Here is a 12528-nt window from a genome sequence, read left to right on the forward strand (position 1 = left end):
TCAAGAATCTGGATTTTTGCATTACAATAATTGCACTTTCATGTAAAATATTATAAGTAAATTGTCTTTAAAAATAAATGCTGAGGCTTTCAATCACAGAAGTATTTTTCTCTGCAGCAGCCCTTAAATACATACTGACATAAATAATGAGTAAAGAGAATAGATGTGTGTATGTCCTTCTGCATACACGGGGAGAGATGTGTTTAATCTGATGTATGGCAACACAGTGAGATAAATACTTTTAAAACAGACTGAACTCAACAAGAATAATTGTACCAGAAAACGCCATCCTGAGTCTTTCCATCAAATAAAGGAAGTTTAATACAAGGTAATTACTAACATAGTTTGAAGGGTGGCTCTTCTACTTATTGCTGAAATTAGTTTTTTAAAACTTCTCCATTTTTTTTCTTGTTGCCACCTTAGCAGTGTCTATGAAGATACATTTTTTACAGGCTGAAAATAGGTGTTGTGAGCAGACAGTGAATCACACTGAAAGGGACAAATCCATCCTGATCATTTTTCACTGATTTTTCTTGTTCTGAAGTTGATGGCTTGACTTAGTGAAAAAAGTGGTCTCCTCATCCTTTGTCTAGTTTGTCTGCATGACACATCTGGTGATCTAATTCTGTTCCTAATTTCCTTTATTTTAGATTGACAGATTGAAACAGTAGCTGAAGATAAAGTTTTTTGCATTATCCTTTAAATATTTGCTTTTCTTTTTTCTCCTACATTTTGTCACATGCTTATTTTGAGCTTCGTCCAGTCTCCAGTGAAAAAAATTAATGGTTTTTTTCATAGATTTTTTATTTCTAACTCAAGGGTTCTCAGTCAGGAAGCTGCTACCTAGGATCTTATGTGTAAAGCTCTGTCCAAGAAGCAAAAGGCTCTTCATCCAGGGATTTGTGGACTGTAGAAGATAAGATAAAGGGCAAGATTTTTTAGGCACCTTAGTGTCTCCTAGTAAAGGATGTAGTGGAGAGACTGTGTAAGGAAAATACCTCTAGTAGGGATTGCAGCAGGATTAGCACTTGTTTGTATTTCACGGTGAAAAGCAGGCTGGGACTATTTGCACATAAATTCCCAATGCCAAGTTATTCTAAATTGAGCAAATCTTTTCAATATAAAAAGATTGTGATAGTGCTTCTCCATCTCTGCATGCAGCTCAGAATATCTACACAAAGGAGAAATTACCAGGTCCAAAGATAGTGTTGAGGGGTTAGAAATGAGAAAAGGCTTGGTAAGGGATCCTCTCCCCAGCAGCTATGGGGCTTGTTAGGGTCATAGTGTGGGGGTGAGTTTATGGGTTTCATTTCTTTTCTTTCTCTCTTTCTTTTCTTTTTAAATAGATGGCTTGGTAAGAAGAATTTCTTTCGTGGGAAATTATTTGCATTTGGCAGCTCTGCACTCTTGTTGCCACATGCCTCTGCTCTTGATGCATGATTGATACTGTTTGCATTCACAAAAAGTTCCAAAAACAAAGATTACCTGGACACTGAAGAAAAGGAAAGCATAAAGCAGTCTGGTACTTGTGGCTGCCAGCAAGATAGATTGGCTCACAGCTGGTGCCTGGTAAACCCATTAAAATCTTCCAGGGTGTCAAAATGTGTGTAACAGGAGAATTCATCCCTCAGGCTCTGGGTGTGCAGACAAGTTTGTGGCACACTATGGCACTAGTGAAATATCTCAGACTAATCATTTCACTGGAGTATGAGCTTGTGCCTGAAAAAGTATATCTGACGTCTGCCTGCAGAGAAACAAAGAGTTCATGTCCTTTTTCTGGACTCAGAAATAATGAGGAGGCTTGACAAAGGTTAAACCTTTGGAGGAATATTTCCTATTGCTTGGACAGGAATTGATATTAAATAACTCATATGCAAATTCAACTCACAAAGTGGAATTGGAATAGTGAATGGCAGTTTGCAGAGAGGGTTTTCCATGACAGTGAAGAGTGGCAAAATGAGAGGCATTTTATGTTACTTAAAGCAGTGATCTTGGAGACCTGGAAAATCAGGTATGTACTAGGAATGAGGTTGGTAGGGGTTTTTTTACATATTTTTTTCTTTCCTTTGTGCAGTGGGCTTTTATAAGAGGAGCCCATTGAGTTTTCCTTCTTTTCCTGCTCCCTTCTCTTGTATGAAATAGTATATGTATCTCATTGCACTCATGTAAGCAGAGTACTTCTTCAGATGTAATTTTTTCCTTATCTCAACGGTGGTTTCATTTCAGTAACATTAAGTAATTTGGTTTTATATTAACAAAAATTGACTTTTCAGGTGTTCAGCAAGCTTCATTAACAAAAGCATAAGACAGATTTGAGTTTTGTTTTTTTTAGTCTTTACACTATTCAATAAACAGAGTTACTCTAATAGCTCATTACGTGTTTATGTTGTCTAATCAGTAAATGTTAAAGAAACAGAAAATAGAGGTATACATAGGAAAATGGTAGTAGTATGGATATAGCTTCTTATCCACAATATTAAAACTAGCCTGGCAAGCTTGTATGTGGGTCATTTTACTCATGGGGATAGTCCTGTTGAAGTCTGCAGGCTGCATGCTCACATAACAAATAATGATACTCTCGAGGTCTTAATGCATTTCCCAGGGATTGGTTTTAGTGCCATCTGTTCTTTCTGCATTTCTTACAATTTTTTCCTGTCTTCTGCTCTGACCTACTGAATATTTTATTTTCTTCTGTTACACTTACCTTTCTGATGTTCTTTGTATATTTTTCTTTATTTAAAAAATTTGGATCTAGAGGGCTATAATGAACTAAGGGTCACTAACCAGCTAAACCAAGTTTAGGATGGAGAAGTAAAGAACAAAGTTCAGAGGGGTCTTTTTGAGTTCTGTAACCTAATAATCTTGTTCATTGTAGAGGAATATTTTCGATTGTGATGATAAGTATCCTTATTCTTTTTCCATATGCTTACAGTTTTGGGTATGTTTTATGCACCTGTGTACTTCTTTTAGAGCAGTGTGAGCAAATTTCCTTGAGTGGTACTCTGATGTTCTCCATGATGCTTCTCAAACTAAGAATTGTAATGTTGGAAGAGTTCAGTCTTGTCACCTAATTTTTGAAATGAAAACTCCTTATTTATAACACTTGAGTGGCTTTTTCATCATTTGTTTGCCAGAGTCATCAAATAGTTTCAAATTACCATAGTTAAAATTTATTTCCTCGTCTTAGAATTAGCTAATTTGGTAATTGGTTGAGCATGTAGATGGTGCCTCTGGGAAAGTACAGCAAAATAAGATAGAAGGGAGAAGGAAAAGGGCTGTGTGATTTGAATAAGCAATTGGCCAAACAAGTCTTTCAGTTTCCTGCAGCATGTTTTAAAATGCCTGCCCAAAGATCAGAGACGTGGCTTCTCTAATACCTGAAAAATTAGTTTTATATCCCTATGAGGATCATTTAAAGTTGGAAATATATGGGTTAAGTCACCATTTATAAAAATCTAAAAATAAATATTTAATTACTCTCAACATCTCAGTTAGTTTATCTACCTACTAGGAGAGATGCCCTTGGAGCTCAAGTTGTTTATGCATTAGCTATGCACTCTCAAACTGTAGCTTATTAACATGCCTCTATTTGGATAGTTCTTTTCCTTTTATTAGGAAATTACAAGTAATATATGTTTTGTAGCTGTCTGTTGAAATTTGTAAAGTTGGGCTTCCATTAAAAGAAAAATAAAAAGAATGTTTATTTTTTCACCTTGTTGTAATTACTGTAATAAAGTTTTTTGAGACTTAGTTGTCTTAAAATTTGATTATTAAACGAGAAGGAGCAAGCCCATAGTTAGAGAACTGAACTATTGATCCTGATTTGTTCTGTTCATTATTTGAAATCTAATGTCTCACTCTGACCTGTCTTCATGTGATAAAAGAGGAGGACACTTTTTCAACCTAAAAAGTTTTAATCAAAATTTGACTCTTAGTATTTAAGTGAAGTAGTTGAATAAAACAGAATGCTGAAGAAAATATTTCCCTACCCTTCAGAATGCAGTACTCTCTTTGAAAAGAGTTTTGGGGCTCCCAGGCTGTTTCTTTGCTAGCATCTTCCATGGGCTGAGGAACTTGACATCTTTTGAAAGCAGAGCCATAACTAGAATTAGCTGCTTTTATGCAATTCATTGTAACACCTTGAACCAAGTCTAAGATTTGTCATAATTTCTATTGATTTTGATGTTGTTATATTAGGAAGGAAGTGCAGATAAAATCTTATGTTCTGCTATACTTACAGCTATTTCTGTCTGTTTTTCCACAGCTCACTCTGTGGGCTCTCTGGAGATTTACACATACTGTACACTTGTTTAGTAAGAGTACTAAATTGGTTTTCTGTCCTTCCAGGCAGAAAACTCCATGGCATGTAATATATTTATAATCTAGAAGTCTTTGTCACATTTTGCTGAAAGTAGTTTAAGATTGTTGAAGGATTTGATATTGTATGCCTCAATGAGGAAAAAAAAAAAAAGAAAAATCTTCCTTCAAAAATCAATTTTTTTTTTTTTTTGGTTAAGGTGTCATTTCTTGAGCTTTTTCTTTTAAGTCTACTTAAATTAAATGGCCAGAGAAGTAACTTAAATGTAGCTGCAGGTACTTATTCTAAATTGAAATTACCTGAAGAAGAGAAACTAGTGTTTGGGTTCTCCTTGTAAGACAGGCAGTTTCACTGTCAGAATATTAGCAAATACAAAGATGTTGAGGAAATTGCTTCAGCAAATCTAACAGAATCAACTACATTTTAATGTAAAATATTCTAAGTTTTGGATTTGGGAAGAAGAGTGAGTTACTAATTGATTCTCAGCTCCAGCACCTTGTAAGTATGTTTGGAGGAAAAAGCTATCATGTTATCACAGGACACACATTTTCAAACTTACCACTCTCAGCTTGGCTTCATTTTTTCCCCAGATAGGTAATCAAGGCTGATAAAGAATGGGAAATAGATTTTTGGTTTATTGTGGTCTGTTTTTTCTAATCCTACTTATCTTTCATTCACACATTTGTAAACTTGACAAATGTTAATAAAATGTTTCTTTTGAACTCTACAGATACTATTCTATGAAAATTATCAGAACAGAGATGAATCTGTCCCATGAAAGACATTTTTACCACTTTGATCTCTGACAATTTGGCTTTAATCCTGGTCACCATACACTGCCTTTCATTCTACTTTCAGTTTACATCTGGCTTTTGTTCCAAACTAGCAGATAAAGCTAAGTGCTATTCAGTCTGAAAAATTTCAGACTGCTTACGCTAGCAGGTGGTGAATGACATGATACTGGCAGAGGTGTGCAGCCCAGTGCTGGGAGAGCTCAGTTGCTTCAGTGTATTGATCTGGAATTTGTGTTCTCCTGCCACTTCATTATTTCCAGGTCTCTGAAGCAAAAGCTCTTGATACTGTGAAGGATTATCTCTGCAGTGGAGAAGGCTATAGTGTTGTTAATTTTTGTCATCTTTTGACTGCAGAGATGCCCTGGTAAAAGTCATTAAGAGAGATGTGTGGTTTGGACTAGTGGGTCAGCTTCCTTGCACTTCTGACACAGCTGGGAAGATCCCCCTTGTGTGTCTGTCAGTAGCCAGGTTTCACTGCCTGGGATGTGCACAGGACTTAAAACTCTCCTTTTCTTTTCATGATTTAAAATATAAATGCATTTTCTTTACTTATAATTGCAGATGATTAATTGAATTTTTTTCTTCCCTTTAAAAATAGGTATTCTAAAGTCACTTTTTGATTTTCTAATTAACATGCAGTATATAGAGAATTTGGAAGGGGTGTTGTTTCTTAGGGGTGTTTAGAGTGGGGTTTCGGGATTTCTGTTTGTTGAGGGGATTTTTGCTGCTTTTTTAGCTATTTTACATTTTATTGCACATTGAGTGGGGCACACTGACCAAGATTTTGTTGTGGAGTATAAGAAAACCTGATATATTTCGGACTCTTGAAAAAAATTGTCACTGCAGTTTTTAATTTGGGTTATGTTTAATTGTTAGTCATTTTACAAAAAATGTTTTTTACTTCAACTCAAAAATCTCGATCTCAAATGTGATTTTGCATGTCTTGTGTTGACATTTAGAAGTACTTTGCCAATCTACCATCAATACCCACCTTATTGGAAAACAATCCCAAAGCTGCTGTCTGGATCCCTTTTTTTATCGTTATTGTGTTCATCATTGCATGGAGCAGTGCATATTCCTGTCATGAGTACATACTGATGTAGTGTTTTATTTGTAATCAGTTTTGTCCCTGGACATAAGCAGGAACTAACACTTTCCATGTCTAGTAGGGGGAATTATTCTAGATGTAGCCAGTAAAAAAAAAAAACAGTGTGCTCCTTGCACTCTGAGAGTGTGTTCCCTGTCTTAGTAAGTTCCTGTGCCCTGTCTGTAGCACTGCTGTCCTTTACACATCCCACTGAGTGCCTTACCCACCGTGCTGGGAGTTACTGCTGATTCTCCTGATTCACGTTTCTGGAAAGCCATGCTGGAGCTGGCTGGAGAGACATTAATCTGTTACAATGGGCAGACAGAGATGTTAAGGTCATATAAAGTTCAAGAGTGAATCATAGGCCTTGATATTATGCATCTCCACAAAGAAGATGACTTACTTTGTCACTGAAAATAAAAGAAGCTAATTTATAGGCTTCTACAGTAAATGTGCTTTCTAAGCTCATGCGCTTTTGTTCTTGAGTCTGAATTACACGGGGTAAAAATATCTCTTGAGCTTCAGAGGTTTTATGCAGTATAATAAATTCTAAAACAAATTTTGTATTTGTTTCAGAATGTTTATGTTGCAAATAAAGCAGTCTGTAAAAAGTACCACTTGGAAGGAATCATACCAAATTGACTTATACAGAATTTAGGAAGAGCAGTGGTCTTTGAAGTGTTTTTGGATTTTAAGTATGTCTTTACTTTCTTCAGACTTTTAATTCTCATTTCTGTCTGGGATATTCCACGTGCTCCTTTTGGCTTTCCTGATCTGAATTTCAGATGTGATCACATGCTGCTTGGTGCATTTGAAGCACTGTTTGGTTTGTGTTGGCCAGCCCATTTCTGCATTCGTCCAAATAGTTCTGACATCTAATATTCCCTTGATGGCTATCTCTTGTCTATAATGTGGTAGTTTAAAATAAGAATCAATTTGCCTCTCAACCTGCTTGAAAGAGCTGTGCTGTGACACATGGCTGGTAGTGTTCAAATGAGGCATCTGTGTGAGTTTGTCCTCTGTGCACAGAACTGTTGATTCTCCCCAACTGCTGTTTTACTCTTTGCTTTTATCTTCAATGTGTGGCCTCATGCCTTATCTATCTCACACTATTTGAAGCCTGCCACGAACACAGACCTGTTATTTTTCTGTCAGTCGTGTCCTCTGTGTTTATTGCTGAAGTCAGAGTGACAGCCCTATGAGATGCAATAGAAGTTTGCTGTCTGTGAAATGGGCATGTGACACAGAGGGCCTCAAAAGTGACCACTGATTTTTGGAGGCTTAATGTGAGATTAGCCCAGGAATCTTTCTCAGGGCATGTTATACTTTAGAAGGGAAAAGTACAAGTCTAGCACTTTAAAGGAGGAAGGGGCAAAATTCTGCTCCAAGTAATACCTTGGAAATAAAGCAGGCACACAAAAAGAGAGACACAGTTAGTGGGAAAGGTTGAAACATCAGGTTTGAGTAAAATGCCTTGAATTTCACTGGCATTCTGTGGAAGAGTCCGGTCTGGGAGCTAATTGCCAGGCTAGTGTTCAGCTCTGAAAATAGAAGAGCCTTTGATCCCCCTTGTCTTCCTTGCAATCCCCTCCCACATTCACTGCATAGTTTTAAACTTCTGCAATGAGTGAAGTGGGCATCTGACAGACAACAGCCTTCTTCGCATATACGCTCTTCATTTGTCCCTGGGGGAGTCTGTAATGCTCACTGGATGTGGCAGATGTTCTACAGAGTGGGCAGTATCAGCAACTTAATAGCTGTACCATTGGGCATGTACTGAAAGGTATTTTAAGATGGAAGGGGCAGCTGAAATGAAACTGAAAATCTTGATTTTTTTTTTTTCCGACTCTTTAGAATCACAACCCTAAATAACTTAATAATTCTGTCATGACATCGTAGCAGAGAGGAACTGACCTCTATCACCTCTCTTCTTGCCTGCCTTAGTGTCCCAGGTTTCCTGGTTCTGGGTGCTTAGGTTAAGGTTTCATGAATATATGTCACTGGATGTTTGTCCTGAATGCTCAGGCTGCTGCTGTGTGATACCAGGTCCACAACTGAGAGCTTTTTGTTGTTCATGTGGATCTTTGGATGTAGCTATAAAACCTTTCATTCTGTAATATTGCTTTTTTCTAGGTCAGCCAAGCCTCCGAGAAGCTATCTCGATGTCATGTATAACTAACGGGAGTACAGGAAACAGGAAAACAAGCCACAGTTCATCTGTGTCTGTTGCCAGAAAAGAAACACTTTCATCTGCTGCTAAAAGGTATCCAAATTGTTATTGAAATTCAGATTTTTATATATTAAAAAAAATCTCAAAACTAAACAGACCAAGAGTTTGATTTTTGGCTCTGCACAACACTCAGCAGAGCTGCCTGAAGTCCAGTAAGGCGCAAATAAACTTTGTGAGATTTACCATGTTGTTGGGCTGTGTACAGAAGAGTTCTAAAAAGAATTCAAAAATGGAGAGTATTTCTGTGGTGTGTAGTGTCCAAAATGAATTCTCACTAAGGGAATAAGAAAATGTATTTCCAGTACAAATGGAAAATTTTTCCTTCTGGTATTCATATGCGCTTTTTTTGTTGTTTTTTTGTCCCCCCTCCTTCCTTCCCTCAAGGAAATTAAAGGGCAAAACTGACTTCATTGTCTGGAGTGTAAACAGTAGGCAATAGCAAAATAACTATGGGACAATAGTAAATTGTGTAAGATAAAGGTTTACATTTTTGGGTAGAAAATCTAACCCAAAATATGGCTACTTAGGCCCTATAAAAAATATTTGTATCAGATGTCAAATGTGAAGAAATTACATTGCTTGAGTAATTTGGAAGTTAAATGAGCTGGGAAGAAAACAGTAGTGGTTTTCCTCCATGTAATACTTTCAGCTTCATACAGTAAATGAAATTTTTGCTTAACTGTTTTTCTGTGAGTCTGTTAGTGATTGCATGGCTTCTTCAGCAGTAGGTTTTGTACCCATTCTTGTTTGTTGTGAAGAACGAGCTGCCAGATATAGCCACGGGGCAGAGAATACTCTAATGTGTAACTGTGGTAAGTTATGTGAACAAATTCTTGGCCTCTGTAGAGTACTCTGGTAGCTCCAGTAGCTGGTTTATCTTCTAGTGTGGATGTAAATATTGTGCTGTACAGCAAGACAGGGAAATGATATACTTCAGGGAATAAAAATGCTGCAAGCAAATATCAACTGTATGAGAACAAGTCAGAAGAAGCTTTAGTGCCCTTAGGAATTTGGAAAGCGAGGGTAGTGCCCCACTCTTTGCTCTTCTCCACTGTGTAGCATTGCATAACTTTCTTTTTATTGAATTCTTACATTTACTTTTCAACAATAAATCAGACAGGGATCAGTGTATGTCTCTATCTGCTGGTGCAACAGGCACAGGGACAAAAGACATTGCTGCAGGAAGGTATTTCTTAGTTAGCACTTTTCCATTAATCTTAGCCCTGTGGCTCTTGGCACTTTGATGAGAGCCAGTCCGGTTCCTGTGGTGTTCAGCTTGCATTTGTGCTGAATCACCTGCTTGATTCATTGGCTGCTCAACACTTGACTACATAAGAAGAGCAGAGTGGAGTGGCCGGCATCCCTTTCATCTGAGTTAAGGTCTTTAAAAGGAGACCAAGGTAGGCCAAAAAAGAAAACCTTCATTTGCAGAGGGCAGCTCTCCCTGGGCCCCTGAATAACGATCTAGGGGAGGTGTTGGTGGTTCCAGTGCAGCTGAAGATATGACTCCCTTCATCAAGACATGTTTTAGAAAGGCTTAGGAACGTTCTGTTTCCAGGAGCTCCTTTCACTGTCATGTCTTTATAACTTAAATTTGTTTGGGGTTTGGAAGAAACAAATTTGCCCTTTTGTAAAATTACCAGCTCAAGAAGGGGGAAAGGAAAGGCAAGTAAATGTCAATAGTAGTCCCATCTGCTTACAAAGGCAAAGTAACCATGTTTATTTCTAACACTTGTGTTGAAAAGGAGGGAGGCCAAAGGAGGCTGGAATATTTCACCCCACCTTTTCCAGGCCTTTCTTCAGGATGTAGCTTGAACTAGTGCCGCAGGTGGACAAGGTCATCTGTTGATAGAGAATTGACCTTTAGGTTCTATAAAGACCCCATAGCCTGCCTAGGACTTTTCATGTTCTTAGAGTGTGCAGCCATACATCTAGCCAAAATATCAGAAGGCCTACTTGTGTCCAAACTTTAACTGGTGTTGAAGTTTAGTGTGTGAATTTCTTTTATGAATGAGCAGTTTCATTTCCTGGACTGTTTAATCTTGTCCTATGAACCTGAACATTGAGACCATGGATTGAGACTTGCCTCAGTAGCTCCACAGCAGCAAGATGTCTCATTTCAGCAATGGCATGCTAAAATATCTGAAATCACTAAAAACAGAGCCCAGGAATGTTCTCTGAACAGCAGGTAGGTGATGTCCCATTAACAGAGATGGAGTCATGGATGTTTTGAGAAAATTTCAACCCTGTAGGTTGGACTGGAAACAGGTTTATACTTTGTACAAACAAAAACCAACCAAACAATGACTGTCAGGACCTGCTTGGATCATTTTCCTTAAGACTAAACATGCTTCTGAAAACAGCATCTGATAACAATAGTCTTGATGTTTCAGAGTGACCACCATCCACAGTAGATGCCAGTATGTTGTGGTCCAAAGGATGAAACACTGTACTAAATCAAATTAGAGAAGCTGAAAAACCAGGACAGATAGTAATAGCTCTCAGCTACTCACTTGTAGAATGAAGAAATCCCTCATCAAATTGGGTTTTGGAAAGAATTTTTGGATGCATTAAATGACTGCTTCCCAGAACAACTAGTCTTTAGAAACCCACAGGAAAAGATGCTGGTTTTGATTTGATTTCAGCAGTTACACAAGACCTACTAGAAGAGGTATTACTGGGAGAGCCACTCGGTACTAGCCAGTCATAATACAATTAAGCTGAAGATTTTAGCAGAAGTGAGCAAACCAAATAAATTCAGAGCAAAGATATTCAGTACTCAGACTGCCACATTTCTACATTATTTCCTTCCAAATGAAAATGCCAGTCACAAAAGAAGCCTTCTTGCAACCTGGTGGTAGATAAAAGCACTTGGAATACAGTTGTATCTTGTGCTACAATCCAGAGTGAAACCAGAGTGGTCCAGTGATTCTCACGGCCCAACAAAAAAGTTAAGGAGTGAACCTCATGGCAAAGAAGTGAAATGGATAATGCACAGTGACAAGCTCAGTGAAGACATTCCCATGCCAAATCTGTGGTTTCTAGGAGGCAGATCTGATGAGTTTGTGTAGGAACACAGAAAATATGAGACTGAACTGATAAAAATAGATGATATGCTGCTCTCAGCAGGTGGCATTCACCTGAGCCTGCTGGAGGAGTGCAGAGGTGAATTGCAGAATTGCTGATGTGTCACTGTTCAATAGGACATTAATAAAAGGGGTGTGTACCTGTCATAGTAGGAATAGAGAGGACTTCTGTTTTCTTCAGGGAAAAGAGATTCAGAGAATTTATTTCACTATACTGCATTTCTAGCAACAGAATGCAGAAAGATTAGGTGTAGTGTGCTTTGCATCTAGCAATACAAGCTACGGATTCTGATTAAAAATAATAATAAATTTCTATGCTACCAGTTAATTAAGGATTTTGGCTATAAATTATTAATCAAAACCCCACAGTTCTCCAAGCTTTGTTCTCTGTGATCACATATATACACTCAAGGAATATGAAAGCTCTTTGTTTTGTTTTGATCTGGATTTTTTTGAAAAGAAAATGTCACTCTGATGGATTATATTGACATTTTAAACTAGATAGTATGTTTTGCAGTAGAAATCCTGAGTGATCCTTACAGATTTGTCTGGGTTTCATATTCATGTTTTGACCTGTTTTTCAATACATTTCTTCTCTGAAAGCAGTTGAAAAAGTTGAACTCTTGTAAGCCTTGTGAGCTTTGTCTCAGTGGTAGATGATACAATTTAACTGAAATAACAAAAGAAACAAAACAAAAAAAAAATTCATAAGAATGATGTGTTAAAATTGGGTGCCCGTTTTTTATTAATTTATTTTGAATGATCCTTTACTGTTTCCTTTGTGTTTTGGGAAAAGGTAAATGGAAATACAAATAATTATGGTAATGTAAGAGTTCAGGGTGGGGGGGAAATTGTTGTGAGGGAAAAAATTTGGATTCTCATGTTCAGAAAGATACTCTTTCTTTTTTACTTTGCAGGTTACTTTGACCCTAAGAGAAAAATCTTTCTATTACATTTTGTATCTTGCTTTATTTATTCACTGAGAAATCTATCTTGTAAGATTTAATTTTTTT

General features: G+C 37.3%; 1 protein-coding gene across 5 annotated transcripts in view; it reads left to right on the forward strand.

Moving 5' to 3' along the window:
- EML4 (EMAP like 4) overlaps window positions 1–12528 on the forward strand; it is a 146813-nt gene that overhangs the window by 81282 nt on the left and 53003 nt on the right. For all 5 annotated transcript variants that reach the window (XM_059841149.1, XM_059841150.1, XM_059841152.1 and 2 more), the window contains exon 3: window positions 8333–8462. In XM_059841149.1, coding sequence (XP_059697132.1) covers window positions 8333–8462 — 130 coding nt within the window. The remainder of the gene's footprint in view (window positions 1–8332; window positions 8463–12528) is intronic.

This window comes from Haemorhous mexicanus, chromosome 3 (genome assembly GCF_027477595.1).
Source record: "Haemorhous mexicanus isolate bHaeMex1 chromosome 3, bHaeMex1.pri, whole genome shotgun sequence".
NCBI lineage: Eukaryota > Metazoa > Chordata > Aves > Passeriformes > Fringillidae > Haemorhous > Haemorhous mexicanus.